The sequence below is a fragment of the Gymnoscopelus microlampas genome (assembly GCF_963454915.1).
Source record: "Gymnoscopelus microlampas genome assembly, chromosome: 6".
Lineage (NCBI taxonomy): Eukaryota > Metazoa > Chordata > Actinopteri > Myctophiformes > Myctophidae > Gymnoscopelus > Gymnoscopelus microlampas.
Window position 1 is genome coordinate 50,641,452 of NC_139943.1, and position 19,608 is coordinate 50,661,059.

At 40.9% G+C, this 19,608-nt stretch overlaps 1 protein-coding gene across 2 annotated transcripts; it reads right to left on the reverse strand.

Annotated features, from left to right (window-relative positions):
• Positions 1-779: 779 nt before the first annotated feature.
• On the reverse strand, positions 780-18,489 carry slc27a2 (solute carrier family 27 member 2). 2 transcript variants are annotated; one of them, XM_084059173.1, is made up of 12 exons: positions 18,048-18,489; positions 16,819-16,962; positions 13,679-13,888; positions 10,474-10,632; positions 8,692-8,816; positions 6,712-6,906; positions 6,223-6,313; positions 5,270-5,468; positions 4,521-4,618; positions 3,793-3,923; positions 1,790-1,828; positions 780-1,688 (listed from the first exon to the last, which is right to left on the reverse strand). In XM_084059173.1, exons 1-12 carry the CDS (start codon positions 18,412-18,414, stop codon positions 1,551-1,553), a joined length of 1,896 nt encoding a protein of 631 aa, XP_083915299.1. In that variant the 5' UTR covers positions 18,415-18,489; the 3' UTR covers positions 780-1,550. The 2 variants fall into 2 exon arrangements, with proteins under 2 accessions (XP_083915299.1, XP_083915298.1); XM_084059172.1 differs by lacking the exon at positions 1,790-1,828 and having other exon boundaries at positions 780-1,727.
• Between the last annotated feature and the right edge of the window lie 1,119 nt (positions 18,490-19,608).

Genomic DNA, 19,608 nt, shown 5'->3' on the forward strand with positions numbered 1-19,608 from the left:
TTCAAGTGGTTAAGGTAAAAAAAGAATCATATCACACAAAGATTTGGCGGACCCCCTGTAGTAACTCTGAGGACCCCCTAGGGGTCCCAGACCCCCTGTTGAAGACCCCTGTCTTATACTATACTATATATACTAACTAAACCCCTTTTTGCATCAACTCCTCCAAGGAACAGGCCACGTGATGTAGTTGGCAGTGCTTCATTGAAGAAAAGGTGACATTAAAAACAAACAATTAGACAAATAATCATACATTGATGATGATAATGAAGTGCACATTAGCATTCACACTGACTTACATTTCAACAGTAAAGTCACATCAGACAATGAGCATGATCTGTCACTTTTACACACAGCAATAAAAGTTATCCTTGCCTGGGCTTACCTCCACGGACCCCACTTTGAGAACCAATACTATTAATAATACAAATTCATATTGATTCCATCATGTGTCCATAGATACTGCTAATCTGTCAAGATAATTCAGCTTTCATGAAACCGATTCATCGCTAATCCTGGCTAAATTAAGCCAGGATAGGTGTTAAATCCAGGTTTAACCCCTAATCCTGCTTTTGTGAAATAGGGCCCTGGTATATAATAACCCACAGCTCAGTACAGATACCACACTAATAACCCACAGCTCAGTACAGATACCACACTAATAACCCACAGCTCAGTACAGATACCACACTAACTAATTTAAAAACTAAACAACAGCTGGTAATCAATGTTTTAATGAAAAAGTACATTTACCTTAAACAGTACATAATCCAAGCTGTAGCCATGTACAGTACAGTTAATTATAAATGTAGCTATGTACAGTACAGTTAATTATAAATGTAGCTATGTACAGTACAGTTAATTATAAATGTAGCCATGTACAGTACAGTTAATCATAAATGTAGCTATGTACAGTACAGTTAATCATAAATGTAGCTATGTACAGTACAGTTAATCATAAATGTAGCCATGTACAGTACAGTTAATTATAAATGTAGCCATGCACAGTACAGTTAATTATAAATGTAGCCATGTACAGTACAGTTAATTACAGTCTGTCCCTGAGATTAGTACAATTAGTAAGTTATTATTCAAATTGGTAGCCGACTGGTATTGGTAGCAATCTGAATCTGAACTTTTTCGGAGCATTCTTAGAGCACAGGGGTCCCCAAGCAGGGGTCCCCTCCTTTGTTCTCTCTACACCAAATCTTATCTCTTCCCCCGAAAATAGCCGATCTATAATGGCGTTGTGAGCTTATATGTTGATTAATTTCAGAGAGTGTAGAGTGTTGTTTTCACAGAATATTGGCCTGTTCTGACATGCTCCAGAAGAGAGACGCTGGAAACCTCAGAGAGATTTCTGGACGGGGTTGAACCGCTGGTATCCAGACCGCTCTACAGCACACTGCCCTGGAAACCCTGTTGTTTGGCCCTGGAAACCCTGTTGTTTGGTCAGCCACAACAAACAGGCGGATGATTTTTTTAAAGGGACTGATTCAAAAAAATCTAATGAACGTTCCAACAAAAAGGAGCCGCCGTTATTTTAACTGGTGTTAGAGCTTGATGTTCCGTGAAGCGATGGACTTGTAGATCTGCTCGGTCAGGAGAACGTAGGTCTTCTGCTCCGGATCCAGGAAGTAAAGTGGATCTGAGATCTGGTCCGGGTCAAAACCTTCCTCCACCAACCTCACCTTCTTCATCTTAAACGTCCCGGTCATCTCAAGACAGCTCTATAACACATATTAACACATTAAGGCTCCAAACAGCTCTGTAACACATTAATATGAAACACCTTCTTCATCTTAAACGTCCCGGTCATCTCCAAACAGCTCTGTAAAGGAACAGTACAACACATTAACTCATTCCCTGCCAGACTTATTTCTGGCTGTGTTTGCCCAATGCCAGCGATTTAGTGTTTTTTATAACTTTAAAAAATTCACAATTTCTTTTTTTCATTATGATCGCAAGTCCAAACGTTTCTAAACACACCCGCGATCCGTGCACGTCGCTCAGACAACAAACATTCCGACCGAGGCGGAGTCTCTCTCCTTCAGCCCACTGTTAAAAACCCATGTATCGCCATGTGAACGGTCGAATCACTTACTTTTTTCACCTCGCCACAGACCTCGCTAAATCCCTTATGATCGCGTGTTCAACTGATTGTAGACACACAGGGTAGTTGTGTGAGTGGCCCAGAGAATACATTTTCAATCGGCGACATTCCATTTTGAAGTAGTAGCAGTTTCTAAACAGCGTTACACAGGGGAGAAAAACATAGCTGAGAAAAGACCGTTTTAGAGGGGGACCTAAACGGGAAGCGGACGGAACCGAAAATCTTCGATTTGACGTATATCCTGGTGTGCGACAATGAAATGTGTCACTGCGAGAGATGAAGGACGGTGAGATCTTTTAAAATCAATTTAATTTGCAAAATTACGTTTTTTACGTCAGTGGCAGATTTGGTAATTGGAAAAAAATAAGTTTTTTACGTCAGTGGCAGTGAATGAGTTAACAGCTCTGTAAAGGAACAGTACAACACATTAAGGCTCCAAACAGCTCTGTAAAGGAACAGTACAACACATTAACAGCTCTGTAAATGAACAGTACAACACGTTAAGGCTCCAAACAGCTCGGTAAGGAACAATACAACACATTAAGGCTCCAAACAGCACTGTAAAGGAACAATACAACACATTAAGGCTCCAAACAGCTCTGTAAAGGAACAATACAACACATTAAGGCTCCAAACAGCTCTGTAAAGGAACAGTACAACACATTAATATAAAACAACAGTACGACACAATAATAGGCATGCAAACAGACCAGGGGTGAACCGAAGGCCCACGCTGTTTAAGCCGCACATTTTTGGGGTTTAGCTCAACATTATCTACCATCCAGCAAAACATTATAATCCCACTGATGAAAATACTTGTAGGGGAGAACGGGGTAAGATGAGCCAGTGGGTAAACTAAACCCCCTTTATCTAGAAAACTAGAAAACTGTGTTGTCATGTGATGTGACCTTAAATCTACTAAACATCCATCATTTACACCTGGCTGTGAAATTGGGAAGCACCTGGGGAAAGTACAAAACATTATTTTACTCTTTTGTTTTTGCCGGTCAAAGTAAGATTTCCACATGTCAGGTTAGAATGACTGTTGCATCAAAGCAAATTTACCCAGGTCTAAAAATGTATATCATACATGTTGGTGATTTGCCAATGGATAAAAACATGCTAATAATTTAGCAAAGCAATTGTCTGAAGAATTATTCTAGCCAATTTAGTCTAAAATGGTGGCTGTGGTGTAAAATGAACCAAATGCCCCAGGGTAATTGAGACAATTATCCTAATATTAATCACTATTCATATGTTTTATTATTTCTTTGCTACTCAAACTATGCTGAATGACCTTTAATCTGGATGAATATCTCATTTAAGAGAAGTTTTAACAATATTGTATTAACTATTGCAAATATTAAAAAGGTTTTGAATAAAAAAAAATTATTTAATTGGTTTTATATTGTTTAAATAACGATTAAGAAAATAAATAAGACCATTTGCAGAAGGGAAATGTCTTATACAATCATTTGTTCTAAGTGAATACATCATTTGTTCAAGTTTAAACTTGAAAAATTAATATCAGGGGGTTGATGTAACAAAAAATGGAGTCAAGAAGCATGCACACACACACACACACACACACACACACACACACACACACACACACACACACACACACACACACACACACACACAGTAAACATTGTAAAACATGACTTATGGAGTAAGTGTACCTGGATCCTGATGAAGCGAGGTCTTGCGTAGGAAGGCAGGTAGCTGCTGACTAGTTTAAAGGTTTCACCAGCGTTCCAGTCCGACCCTTCTGTCAACGTGATGGCAGCCATACCGATCCTCCCCTCATGACCTGTATAATATATAATATATATATAATATAATAATATATACTAGATGTATACTTCTGTCAACGTGATGGCAGCCATACCGATCCTCAATTCTTTACTCTTTCTTAGGTAATATTTGCAATTTGGCCAATGTTTGAAATTAGTACAGTTTGTTGGTTACTTTTGATGTAGAAAATGTGACTATAGTTTACTGAGACACTACACTGTCTCTCTGTATTCTATGATCCTATAGTTTACTGAGACACTACACTGTCTCTGTATTCTATGATCCTATAGTTTACTGAGACACTACACTGTCTCTCTGTATTCTATGATCCTATAGTTTACTGAGACACTACACTGTCTCTCTGTATTCTATGATCCTATAGTTTACTGAGACACTACACTGTCTCTCTGTATTCTATGATCCTATAGTTTACTGAGACACTACACTGTCTCTCTGTATTCTATGTGTTTACCTTGTTCACTGTAAGTCACTCTGGATAAAGAGTGTCTGATCAATTACTATACTGTATATAGTCAATTGTACCTCATATCCATACATCCTATTATATTACCATACTGTACCTCTTTTCAGATCTATGGATCTATGGATTTACCTTCAACTTTGACCCCGTAAACGTTTGCCTCAGCGATACAGTCCACCATGGTGAGAATGTCTGCAACCTCAGACGTGGCAACATTCTCTCCCTTCCACCTGACACAACACACACACACACACACACACACACACACACACACACACACACACACACACACACACACACACACACACACACACACACACACACACACACACACACACACACACACACACACACACACACACACACACACACACACACACACACACACACAGTAATAACCTCAGATGGGGCCACATTCTCTCCCAAAACAAATGACCACATGAACCCTAGCGTTCCTATTCTGGGGGGGGGGGGGGGTGACAAAAATAGCAGATGTACAAGCTCACAACAACTCACATTCTGAGCTTGTAGATCTGCTATTTTTGGCAAAAACATTTGGGGCCCTATCTTGGGCGCCGCCTTACCCCTTATCCCTAAACTTATTAGCCATTTTCTACTATTTTTAAAAACATTTTAAAATAGTTCAACTAGCCGATCTACATCGACACGTTGTGAGCTTGTAGATCAGCTATTTGAACTATTTTAAAATGTTTTTGAAAATAGTAAAAAAAAAAGCTATTTGATCGCAGTTTATGACCAAGGACGATTTCACCATGAATTAAAATCTCTGCAAAACGATTATTGTGAGCGTCTTTTTTTTCACCATGATAAAACGATGATAGTGATTATGGTGGAGTTTAGAGGCCGAGAGAGAAATTCACCTGAAAGTGTCACCGACTCGATCCTTAAAATACACAAAGTTCTCCTGGTCGATCCAGAGCAGATCTCCTGTGTTGAAGTACTGGTCTCCTTTCCTCACCACGTCAAAGAGACGCTTCTTCTCTGTCTGCTGAGTGTTCCCCGCGTAGCCGACGAACGGAGAGATTTTAGTGATCTTTCCAACCAACAGTCCAGTCTCACCTTAAAGACATCAACAAGATAGTATAGTATGGACACAACCAACAGTCCAGTCTCACCTTAAAGACAACAACAAGATAGTATAGTATGGACACAAAATGGTCTTCAATGACGTGAAGAAACTCAAACATGAACAACATTATTATTAGAACATATTATCTCTGTTGTCGGCAGAAACCAGCTATGTCCAAAATTGTAATTTAAAGGGGCCACACCATGAATTTCATTTTTTTTGGGGGGGAGGGGTATTTTTTGGGCTCCCCAGTGTCTCTTGTAGCCCAAAAAATATATTGTTTTAACATTCAGTCATTCATTCTCATTTCAGAGATTTTCAGAATGGGCGTGTCTGAACAGGTCATTTCAGAATGGCAATGCAAGTGACATCACTTGCATTGCCATTGCATTGATGATGGCCAGACAGAATTGCTCAGTAGCACCCCTCTGCCCAAAAGGACGTTTTGGTATTGCAGCTGAAAAAGCTTGGAATGACAGACAGTCAGATTGTGAGAAAAAATATCTGGATGTTTTTTAGGCTTACAACCTGTTTAAAACGTATTAGGGGGCAATATTTATATATAATATATATTTGTTTAATTCATGGTGTGGCCCCTTTAATTTAAATTAAAGAAATGAAAAACAATACTGCCTCATCATAGTTGATTGAGAAACACATAAAGGTCATATGAATGAGAGACACATACTATAATAATAATAATGATAATAATAGTAACAACAACAACATAAGGTTAATTCTCACCTCTGTCTGCTGGAATGCAGAGACCCTGAGAGTTCCTCACCGGTTCCTCTTTCTCCACATCGAATTTAATCAGCGTGTAGGGGAAGAACCTCTGTGAAATATTACATATTATTAAATATTAAACTGTATCAGTGTGTAGAACCTCTGTGGAATATCAAATATTAAACTGTATCAGTGTGTAGAACCTCTGTGGAATATTAAATATTAAACTGTATCAGTGTGTAGAACCTCTGTGGAATATTAAATATTAAACTGTATCAGTGTGTAGAACCTCTGTGGAATATTAAATATTACACTGTATCAGTGTGTAGAACCTTTGTGGAATATTAAATATTTAACTGTATCAACGTGTAGGGGAATAACTCCACCACCGGAGAGACGGTTGACAGCCGGAATGTAGACGGCACACGGGAGCAGTATGGGTTGGGTTAGTGTGTGTGTGTGTGTGTGTGTGTGTGTGTGTGTGTGTGTGTGTGTGTGTACCCCCACCGAGTGCAGGAAGTTGACTCTGCCCACGGCGCCAATCTTTCCTGTGTAATTGATGAAGCCGATGTTTCCTTCGGTGGCCGCGTACAGCTCCCTCACTTTGATGTCCCCGAAACGACTCAGGAACTCCGTCCAGATGTCTGACCGCACGCCGTTTCCGATGGCGATCCGGACCTTGTGATCCTTCTCGTTTTCTTTCTGAAAACACCAAGAACGACAGATTTAGTTTTTTCTCCACGATCACCTCAAACATGATTATAAGCAGGCACGTGCACACATAGACATGAAAGGGGGCTTGAGCCCCTGCCCTTTTAAGGCCTATTCATACTCGACGTAAGACCCTTAAGTAAGCATAAGGAACGGAGGGGGAGACCAAAAAGGGAGGGAGGATGGGGGGTTTGTCCGTCGATTATGTCATCCGTCAGGTTGAGCTCAGAGCTCAGAGTACCTGACGTACGTTCACTGCTTCCCTCTGGAGGATGAATAGCCTCTTGGCCCTAATCACGCATAAGAAACGTGTCAAACTATGAATGCACTGAATGCACTGACGTAAAGAACGTACCAGTTCCTCACCCCCGACGTACGTCAATCCCCATCTCTGTCTAGTATGTACGCCACTTTACCAGTCGGTAAAAAGTGTCCTCTCCAGACTAGGAAAGAATATATATATATATTTTACACCCAAAAAATAAATTTTAACTGCCCTAGCGGCCTAACGGTAAGGCCGAAGGAAATGGCAGTGGATGTGTTGGATGCAACTCAAAGTGAACTTTACTCAGGTATCTAGTTTGTTGCCGTCAGACCTTCCTAGCCCGTGTTATTAAAGAAAAACGGGCGATAATGGCCAAAACTCAATCGAAAATCGGCAATTGAAAATTTGGTTGGGGATGCGTGACTTTCAGGACATTAAGTACCTTTTTTTGGGGCCTAAAAGTATGGTAATTGAGGCCGAGCCTCGGTCCGGCCAGCAAAATAAGTGCAAATTCCAGCCCCTGCCTCTCAGAATCCCTCTGCACGTCCCTGATTATAAGACACCATGTGTTCAAGGTGTCTTTCCATCTTTAACCACTTGAACCCTAGGCTAGCATCTCTATTCTGGGGTGAGCATGCTGCTAAAAGACCAGAAGTACAAGGGTTTAACTGAGACTTTCTGTAACAACCACACATTATTATATACATATGTAAAAGGTTGACCGAATGGCCACGGCTCCAAAAGACGAACAAACAAGTTCAGAATATTGCAGATTTTTTTCCAGGAACAGTCTCATGCAGCAGATTACAGTGAAGGCCTTTTATCCTTGCAGTCTCCCTTAAAGGACAAGACCACATTGGTAGAGGTTTGGGTTGGGTAGTTTCCTTGCCATGATGTAACTCCAAAGGTGGGCAAGAAATCAAAACAATTCTCCATTGACTAGAAATTGATAATTCAAAATATACTCCTCATTGACTCGCATTGCACGGCAAAACCGCCCTGGAGGAGGTTGTTTAAGCACGTAAACGAACGCAAACAAAGCTGATTCTGACCATAGAACATCATAAAACCCAGTACTGTTCTTTTTATTCATAGAAATGTCAACTTCCTGTTGATTTTGCTATTTGAAGATCCGGATCCAGATCCGCAGATCCAGTCCGGGTTTTCTTCCAAATAAAAATAGAAAAATCAATAGGAAGTTGACATATTTATCTAAAAAATAAAAACGATACTGGGTTTGGCGATGTTCTATACTGTCAGAATCAACTTGTTTGCGTTCGTTTATGGGCTTAAAAGAGCTCCTCTAGAGCCTCTTCACCATACAATGTAACTCAATCCATTTCTTGTCAATGGAGAAATTATTTTGGATTTCTTGCCCACAAAAAAAAAACACAAAACACTTGAAAACCACTGTTGTAAGATTACATAGGATGAGTTTAATACCTTATGTGTGCTTAGCACGTAAGCATGTGGTTTCTGTAATTTATAACTAAGATAATGTAATCTATTACCTTAGCTGTACTACACAGGTAGCGCATGGTTTCTCCGATGTATTGCATCACCGTCACGTTGAACTTCCTGCAGTCGTCCCAGAACTGAGAGGCTGAGAACTTCCTCCTCAGAACTATGGTATTACCTGTAATATAAGCACATCAGAACTATGGTATTACCTGTAATATAAGAACATCAGAACTATGGTATTACCTGTAATATAAGCACATCAGAACTATGGTATTACCTGTAATATAAGCACATCAGAGCTATGGTATTACCTGTAATATAAGCACATCAGAACTATAACTGTAGTAAAAACAAAACAATAATACTTTACTTCAATACTGAGTGAGTACATCAAATGTGTCATGCAGGCTTTAGGGTGACACACGATAGTTTAGTGCAGAAAACTACTTTAAACTCTTCAATATCATTATAAACCCAACTCACTCACAACAGACTGATCTGTTAAGATCACCTCAGTCACATATTAGATTGAAGCTGGCTGAAACCGGTCCATACCAAGTGAGACGTAAGAGCTAACTAAAACATTGAGTTGTATAATGAATAATTACAGATTAACCCATTGAGACCTGGAACTGTGTCATTTTTAGATTTGAGCTAAAAAGCATTATTTTACACTTTGGCTATTCAAAAATAGCAGATCTACAAGCTCGTAGCGCGGCACTCGGTTTTTGAAAAATCTTGAAAATGTGTGCAAATCTTTGAATATATATATTTTTAAAGTGAACCGTTTTTAACTCAAATCTTTGCTTCTGGGGGTCCCTGGAACAAAATATTTTGATGGGGGTCCGCGGCCAAATACATATCATTTTGGGGGTCCTTGACATGAAAAGGTTTGAGCACCACTGATATAGAAACATACGTTTTTCAGAAAACTGTTGAGATTTAGGAGACATGTAGAATCGGCTTCAGGTCTCAATGGGTTAATGTGAATCGTGAATTAACGTTATGTACCAAACAATGACAGCTCCAAATGTACTATAGACACGGTCATCCTACTATAAAATGATGAAACCTCTGTATGTGTGTGTGAACACACCATTAACCTTTGGCATCATATGAAGAGAGTGACAAAGACCTTTGCCCCAAATTTAAACTGTTTTTTTTAGATTTCATCAACTGTGTCAAAGTGTAACCAAGCAGCGATTTCATCAACTGTGTCAAAGTGTAAACAAGCAGTGAAGTTTCAGCTGATTGTGAAGAGAGTACGCCTGGTGAACAGAAGGTCACAGTCACAGGTTTGATTCCGGGCCCCAGCTAAACAGACTGGCCAGAAATAGTGATGAAAAGCTATAGCCTGATTAGAATACTACAATTAGTGTGTAGAAGACGCGGCAGAAACTGGCAAACTTCTTGATAACTGCATTTGAAAAATAAATCTGCCATTACAAGCAAGCAACATAATAAAGATAATGTATTTTAATATCCACAATCCACAGAACTCTGCTCAGCTGTTTTCAATTCTAATGTGTTAATTGCATGGTCTTCTCTCTCTCTCAAGTTCAGTCTATTATGTTTCTATGCCTTTGCGCATATTGCATACTGCTTTTTGCATTTTGCATTGCTTGAACTCCCCGCGTTGCTGCTTGCAGCTTTATTTAGTATTATTATTACCTCTCTCTATACACCAAGCCATGCCGATAAGGAACCCAGCACTGTGGTACAGAGGTATTATTATTATTATTATTATTATTATTATTACTATTACCTCTCTCTATACACCCAGCCTTGCCGATGAGGAAGCCAGCACTGTGGTACAGAGGTAGTACTATTACCTCTCTCTATACACCCAGCCATGCCGATGAGGAAGCCAGCACTGTGGTACAGAGGCAGGTTGATGTAGAAAACATCGTCTGCTGTCACTCCTGTTGAGGCCTGGATGAAGGAGGCGGCCCAAACCCTCTCATGAGTCACCAGGGCTGCTTTAGGTAACCCTGGAAACAAACAAACAAACAAACACACAAACAAACAAACAGTCACCAAGGATGCTTTAGGTAACCCTGGATACAAACAAACAAACCAACAAACAAACAAACAAACAAACAGTCACCAAGGATGCTTCAGGTAAACCTGTAAACAAATATGAGTTGTACAGGTGTGTACAAGTGTGGAGTTACCTGTGGTTATGTAGCTCTATATAAGCATGACGGTATTTTTCAGCTAAGCAAAGCTTTGTAGGGGGGCTTGGTAAGTATAAGAGGAATATACACTGTTTTATCCTCCCTGTATGCGACCACAGGCTAATAATACATAGGTGAGTGAGTGAGTGAGTGACAGTATATGCATCAGGTGTAGGAAGCCTACACATGGTTCTGTCTTTGCCCTGAATACAGCTGAGAGCTTGTGTTGGGGCGTGTGTGTTGAGTCACAGTGTTCAGACCCCCATATCAGCTCGGCTATACAGTGGGTCTTTTCTCGATAAATGATGAAAACAGCAGGTGTGTGGGTAACCTACGCACGGTTCTGTCTTTTGCCCCGTATGCAGCTAAGCTCTCACTGTGAGGAGCTATGCTCCTCACAGTCGTTCAATCATCATTTTCGAAATATAGCAAAAATTAAATCATTCCTGTCCATCGCTGACCTACAAAAAGTTGTTCATGCCTTCATCTTCTCGCGGTTAGACTACTGTAATTCCCTCTACACCTGCCTCTCCAAAAAATCCATCCACAGCCTTCAGCTGGTTCAAAATGCTGCGGCCCGTCTCTTAACTGGTACAAAAAAATGTGATCATATCACTCCCATTCTAGCATCCCTCCATTGGCTCCCAGTTGAATTTAGAATTAATTACAAAATCCTACTCACTACTCATAAGGCCAGGCTAGGTCTTGCCCCAGCCTATATCTTGGACCTACTCCCCCCATATGTGCCTACACGCAGTCTTAGATCCTCCAACCAAGCACTCGTGGACATTCCAAAGGGTCTGTTAAATGCAAAAGGTCGCATGGCCTTCACTTTCAGAGCCCCTACCCTTTGGAATGCCCTGCCCCTAGAGATCAGGCCCACAGAGTCTGTCCCCCGGTTTAAATCTCTCCTTAAAACCCACTTCTATAGATTAGCTTTTAATGCCCAGCCATAGTCTAGTTCATGTCCATCTCTGCTTTGTTTTCTGCATTGTTTTTAATCTTTATATTGTTTTTTGTTTTGTGTACCTCTTCTTTTGCTGTTTTCTTTGTGAAGCACTTTGTTACCCAGTTTTGAGAGGTGCTATATAAATACAGTTTTATTATTATTATTACAAGTAAGACGCGCGAACGCTGGAAGCGAACGCAGCTCGAAAATAACAATAAGAAGAATAGAAAGGAATGAGCAATTACTTGCCATCCGGCCTGAAATATGCACAAATGACATGGAATTCTTAGATATCCCAATAGATGAACTCGTGTAGATGCTTGTAGATGTGTTATTTTTGACTGTCGCTGCTATATTTTTCTCAGAGGAGTGTAATTAGTCACGCAGGGGCACAGGCGAATTTCAGCCACACTGTAGTGCATGCAGGCAATGAGAGCGTGAGTCACATGGGGGCAGCCAATGAGAGCGTGAGTGACATGGGGGCGCGGCTGCACACATACTGCACACAGACAGACAGACACACAAGCCGAGCCGAGTGTCATAGTATGCTCCACTTGGCGCCTCCTTCCGTGTTCGCAATGATCGGGCGAGCGTGTTGATTTGCAGTGTTTAACCAGGTTGCATGCGTAACCTTTGTTCTGAACACCCCGTTTACGGCTGAGGGCTGTTAGACGGCTGCGTGTGTTGGGTTACAGTGTTTGAACCCCAGTATACGGTCGGGTGGGTTTGTTCTTTGGTGAGTATATATATACAAAGAGAAAATGGGTTTTGCGTGGAAAAGCTGTTGTTTTCCACACTTTGCAAGCCTTAGACGTTGATAATTCACTTGGTGTGTATTGAATCACGGTGGCTTTTGAGGGCTCTGCCCCTTTGACTATCTTAAAGGATTCACAAAAGTAAAATGTTCTTGGATTTCTGTTGTTTTCTGCTTGTTTTTCAAAAAACAAGCCACATTCAAACGGCCATAGCTCTGGAATGGAGGATCGCGGCCGGCCAATTTGATATTTTTCAATTCTACCGGACCCCTGTGCGTATAATGAGTCGATCTCCGTGAGGACGGTGGTCACGGAGAATATTCCATGATTTTTCAAAGGTTCAGTAAAAACGCTGTTTTCGCTGGCAAGAGGACGATAGACTGATGAATGAATGAATTAACACATTGGGTGCCAGCATTTTTTCATAACAACTTACCGTGGGTGCCAGCATTCTCCCCATTGACTGCGCTTTGCTGTTTAAAGCTCTAGACTCCACGACGAGCAAATCCACGTTAAAAAAAAGCATCCATTCATGTAGCGCGAGGACCCTGGCCACAGCCTGGAACGATAACATTTCACTCGCAAGTTACAACGGGGGGGATCGCGCATCGAGATATAGGCTTTTTAAAGAAGGAAATAGACAGGAAGCGGATGGGAGCCATGTTTTTGTTTCCGGTGATCCATTTGGCCTATCCTTCCCAGGATCACAATGGGTACTCCCAGAGCTGCTCCAGCCCCGCCCGTGTGGAGAAAAACGAAAAAAAAAAAAAAAAAGACAGCAAAACCGAATACCCTTCGGTTTTGGCACTCCGTGTAATTATTTGCAAAACCGGTTTTGGCACCCCATGTGTTAATTAATTCCTGGCAGTGAAAGAGTTAAATGCCAATCCCATTTGCCATCTGAGCCTCACCCTGAGCCATCCCAGACTAGCAAAACGTGTTGTAATTAGCTGGGCCATGGGCTAAGTAGCCGAACCGGTTTCTTTTGGGAGGTCTGAAGCTTATAGTTTTTAGTGGCATGGAGATGTTGGAGAACCAAGAGGATGCAAGCATAGTCAAAGTGGCAGTGAGTTACCTGTGGTTCCTGAGGTGTAGATGTACAGAGCAGTGCGTTACCTGTGGTTCCTGAGGTGTAGATGTACAGAGCTATAGTTACCTGTGGTTCCTGAGGTGTAGATGTACAGAGCGATGCTCCTCACGGTGACGTTGGCTCTGAGTTGACGGGACAGAGGCTGGTCAGACTCTTGGCTGATCTTGTCGGACAGCGAGGTGATGCCCTCCACACTGCTGCTCTCCGATAGGAGGAACACGGAGATGCCCTGTTCTCTGAGCGTGGGTAGAACCTCCTCCACGGCCTCCCTGAGATCTGAGACAAACAGACACCCTCTCATCATCATCATCATCAACATCATCATCTTTACTGTTACCAAAGATGGTGGATATTTAAGAAGAACTGCCATCAAATTGTAGCCACTAGGGGCGAAATGGTTCACAAATGGCATACAAATGGTCTCCGTGGGTGCCGTCCAGTGTTATTTACGTAACGCAACTACTTTTTGCGGTAACTAATGTATGTGATCCAACTGAACAGATTCCCCCAGTCTGTCCCTCATCTGTCATCTAACTTACAGGCGATGTGCTCTCTCACTCTACCATGAGAAAGGGAAAGTGACAGAGAGGAGTGATGATTGGTTAACGAAGGGTAAACTTTCAGGACAAGCCAATCAGAGACCAAGTTGGGCGGGTCTTGCCTTTTGGGGAAAATATACACACACCAATGCAGGCAAACACACACACACACACACACACACACACACACACACACACACACACACACACACACACACACACACACACACACACACACACACACACACACACACACACACACACACACACACACACACACACACACACACACACACACAAACTCGGCAACACGGCCGCCACCAACACACAATGGCGAAATCATCACCGTTGAATCGGTTGCCTTCAGAGAACTAATAATCTAAATTCCAGTGAAAACATCAGGGCCACTTCAGTGCAGAAAGACGTTTCATTGTTCCACTAAATTTCATAATGACAATTGCTACAATGGTCTTTTCTCTCACTGTGCCACAGAGCAACACTAAAACTGTGTGCGTGCGTGCGTATAATACAGGGCTAATACATTGGCCCAGGGGAGGATGATGAAACAAGACCGCAAGGACTTTTTTGGACAGACCTTTTAGACAAAGTATTATTAATGTAATTGTGCTGTTTACATTTTTTGCATAATAAAATATTCAATCAATCAACCAATCAATCAATGATCACTGGCATAAGTGTGAGAGAGGTTTTTTCTTTTAAATTAAGTCCACTCACATCTATATGCAAATTAGTTAGTTTGTTAGTTTATTTCATCTCGGTCATTCAGAAAAACATATACATTACAGCATAGAATACAAGACATTGTTCATAGACCGAAAAGGTGAGGGCTGAAGCCGAAGCTTATTATGCCCACCCTACTAATAATGTAAACAAATTATAAGTTTGGTAAAGAAACAAAAATCAAAATAACTGAAGCATTGCAGAGTGTTACATTTCTCACAGAGAAATACTAAACAAAATGAAACAAACTGGGTAAAATACAGATAAACGTGTTTGTAAACAGCTTTGACTTTGTGTCTATTTCTTTAGAAGACACTCTTTTTCTTTTAGTTTGCATTGACGTGCCCGTCAAAACACACGCACACGCACACACGCACACCCACACAAGCGCACGCACACGCACACACACACACACACACACACACACACACACACACACACACACACACACACACACACACTTTCACATTTAAATGTTTACTATATATGAAGTGGTTACTTCACATACAGTGTGAACATACAATCTTTGTTGCATTTGTGTGGTTTCACATCTTAATGTAGTATAGAGAACATAATGATGTATACACACTATGTTTATAAGTATGTATAGCTGGATCATTATATTATTTCTCTATATTTATCAAGCAACTTTTCTTTAAATATTCTCTTAAATTGTTTTAAGGAGTTACAGTTTTTAAGTACAGCATCTAATTTATTCCATACATTTACTGCAGTGACCGATAAGGATCTTTCTTTGGCATTTATTCTAGCAAATGAATTTTTAAATATGGCAGTACCCCTCAGTTCGTATTTGCTCTTTCTCCGCTCAAACAACTCCTGCATTCGGAAAGGAAGAGACCTGTGGTGTGCTTTGTACATTATTGCCCCGATGTTGAGTTTAGCTAGATCTTCTATTTTCAAGGTTCGGTTGGTATAGAATAGTGGGTCTGTTGATGCATAGTAGTCTGTCTGGTTGACAATTCTTATTGCTTTTTTTTTGTAAAATGAAAATAGGTTGCATTATAGTTTTGTAGGTGTTTCCCCAGATTTCAACACAGTATGTTAGGTATGGCAAGAGTAGAGAATTGTACAGTGTCTGGAGTGATTTTTTATTTAGGATGTATTTAATTTTATATAAGATTGCAATTATTTTAGATATTTTTGTTTTAACGTTGTCAATATGGGGTTTCCAGGTAAGTTTGTTGTCTATGATCATTCCTAGGAATTTTATATGGGTTGTTTGTTCAATTTCCATACTGTTAATAGTTAATTTGACTGGTGCATGTACTTTTTTGTTTCCAAAGATAATGAATTTATCATTCAAATTCTCTCTGACTGGGAGGGAGTGTGGGAGATAGGTGGGTTATTAATCTGAGTCTAATGATTATTACATCCTGATGTGAAAGAAAATATTTCTAAAGAAGAGAAAAAAAAAAAAGGTTGTTATGTATAGCCTATAAAAATCAGTTGGAAATAATATATATATATATTATTATTATATATTTTGAGGGTGGTGTATGGGAGCTGCACCACCGGCCTAACGGCGCTACAGAGGGTGGTGTATGGGAGCTGCAGGCCTCAACGGGCGCTACAGAGGGTGGTGTATGGGAGCTGCAGGCCTCAACAGGCGCTACAGAGGGTGATGGGGACGCCGGGCGGCCCATAGCGTCGTCGGAAGTGAAGCTCCCCTGTCTACTGGGAATGTACGAGAAACAGTGTGAGACGATCATCAAGAACACTCATCCCCAGTGTGATGACTGTCGCAACGACCCCTATACAAGATTTGTATATTTAAAATGTTTTGGCTCCGGAGCATGAGAAGCAGTGGACCAGAGACTAGTTATATTATTATATAGAGACTAGTGATATTATTAAATAGAGACTAGTGATATTATTATATAGAGACTAGTTATATTATAGTATTACCTTCAGATGCTATAAGCGTCTTGGCTCCAGAACAGGAGAAACAGTGAACCAGAGACTTGGACCTGATGTTGAAGTTGAGCAAGGCAGCAGGACAGCCAAGTTTGGCCAGAGCCAGCCAGGTCCAGATGTAGCTCGGCTCGTTCCCTAATAATAATAATAATAACGATATGTTTTATTTATATTGCACTTTACATTTCTCAAAGTTCTACAGTACAGAATAAAAAAATAACATTTGCATAAAAACAATCTAAAAAAGGGGGGGTTCAAAAACATTTAAAACACAGCTTTATTAACCCATTAAAACTGGAAAGCATCTGTGTCACTTTAGATTGCAACCACTTTAACCATTATTGTATACCTTCGCCATTCAAAAATAGCAGATCTACAAGCTCATAACGCTATGAGCTTGTAGATCTGCTAGTTTTGAAAAATTGTGAAAATGTGTGCAAATCATTGTATATATATAAAAAAAGTTTTACTCAAATCTTTGCTTCTGGGGGGTCCCTGGAACAACATATTTAGAAATGGGGGTCCGCCAAATACATATTTTTAGGGGTCCCTTGACATGAAAAAGTTTGAGAACCACAAGCAAGTTGTTTTCATAAAACTGTTATGAAGGAAGGTGTTCAGTTCTATGTTGAAAAGCATCGACAGACTTATAGCCTTGGATCAAGACTATCAGAGATCCATTTTTTTAAATCGATTTTCGATAGACTTGGGCTGCACCCCCCAGAACGTCCTGAACTTTCACCAGTAAAGTCCGTATTTCTCCGAACATGTACAAATGAAAAATATGAGGTGCTGACTCGGTTGCCCCGGATGTTAACTCGGCATTCGGGCTCTTAGTTTACTGTATTAGTCCCTATGTTTCAATAAATATGTGTTTTAATCCCGTCTGTTGCTGAACGCTACATTTCCCCTCGTTTACTTCCTGTTTACATTGTGTAATACCGGCTTTCACCTGCTGCGCCCCGCCACTACCACCTAGGAATACAGGGAATTTACGACAGAATCGGACACAGACGGGATTAAAACACACTTACGTTGAAAAATAAGGACTAATACATTAAACACAGGTTTTTAATGTCTAGTTAACATCCGTCGCTACAGGATCAGCACTTTATATGTTGAATGTGTACAATGTAAGGAGAAGTACGGGCTTTCCGCGCGGATGTCCAGTGACTATTAGGCGGTTATAGAGACCGAGACTCATCATAATAGATACAGACCCAGGAACAGAGCCACCGCGTCGCCTTCCCTCAGCCCGGCGTGTCTCTGCAGACATCTGGCCAGCCTGTTGCTCCGTCGGTCCATGGATCCATAGGAGATCTGCTGGCCCTCGAAGTGGACGAAGGTCTTGTCCGGGTGTCTCCCGGCCCGGTCCAGAAACCTGTCCAGCAGGCTGTAGAAGGGTCTGAGCTTCTTGTAGGAGGTGAGCCTCAGACCCAGGCGCAGGGTCCTCAGCATGTAGGAGACATCTGCTCCAAGATGAGGGTTTACAGCTCTGAGGAACACCGTTAGAACCACGGCCAGAGCCACCAGCAGAGAGGTCAGGGAGGTCAGGGAGGTCAGAGAGGAGGGCAACCACACGGACATGGTGGAGTTTTTTTTTTAAACTAAACTTTTGGGGGTTTTTGGGGTGTTTTTTCTCCCTAAAAGAAACGAGTTGTTTTTGAGGCTGAATCTGAATGTGTGACAAAGTTCAACTGAGGGGGCGGGGTTTGTTATTCTCCTCCTCCTTTCTCTCTCTCTCTCTCTCTCTTTCTCTCCACATTGTGTTGATTTCATTCATTTATTACACACTTCATTCACTTTCTCCCTCATCCAGTTCAGTGTTTCTCTAGCCTTAGAGATCAAGACTATCGTAGATTGTATTTAATCGAGTCTGACTTTTACTTTTACGAGAGTCTTAACTCCACCTCCCCAGGTTTCCCTGAAATGTCACCAGTAAAGCCCGTATTTCTCCAAACATGTACAAATATAAAATATAAGATGCTTACCCGCTTTCCCAAAATGTTAACTAGGTGTCCGGAGTCGTTGTGTAATGTATTAGTCCATATTTTACAATAAAAGTGTTTTAATCCCGTCTGTGTTCGAACCCCACATTTCAAAATTGAATACATATATAATCTAAGGCTAAGTGGTTCTCAACCTTTTCAGTCCGGGACTGAATAATAATCATATTTGAACGGGGGAACCCCTCAAAATCATGTTTGAACTGTCTTGGGATCCCCCAAAATGATCATATTTGAACTCGGGACACCCCATAACAATTTCATGTTTGATTCATAAGTAACTTTTCCCTGTGTTTACATAACATTGTATTTATTTTCTCCCTGACTGTTTGTTTAGATCTGCTGAAACGTTGCCCTCTGTGTGTTTTCACTGTTTGTTTTGGCAGATAGAGAAAAAAAAAAAAAAAAACAGAGAAAAACAGAGAAAACAAAACAAACAAACAAACAAACAAACAAACAGTGAAAACACCAAAACACAGGAAAGGACTTAATGTAACAACTTACTCAGCTTTAAAGTGCAGAACCACATACTGTAGTAGCCCTGAAACATAACCGTCATTCCATGACAGTAATGGAATGGAACCACTTGTTCCTGGTTTGCGAAATGTTTACATTTACAACTGCCACATCTACATAAACGTTCACATTTCAAATATACAGTGCTGACCCCCAAGCCAAGGATGTAACAAGTTAAAGCGTATGGGTCTAAGTACCCGTATCTTCCGTATTGTTCAATAAAAAGCATTTTAATCCGATTGGCGGCCATGTTCTATTT

Coding starts and splice junctions, on each gene's coding strand:
- slc27a2 (XM_084059172.1), bottom strand. CDS start 18,414: ATGTCCGTGTGGTTGCCCTCCTCTCTGACCTCCCTGACCTCCCTGACC. Junction 5,469..6,222: donor CTGCATTCCAGCAGACAGAG/GTGAGAATTAAC, acceptor GATGTCTTTAAG/GTGAGACTGGACTGTTGGTT. Junction 4,619..5,269: donor CGAGTCGGTGACACTTTCAG/GTGAATTTCTCT, acceptor GTGTTGTGTCAG/GTGGAAGGGAGAGAATGTTG.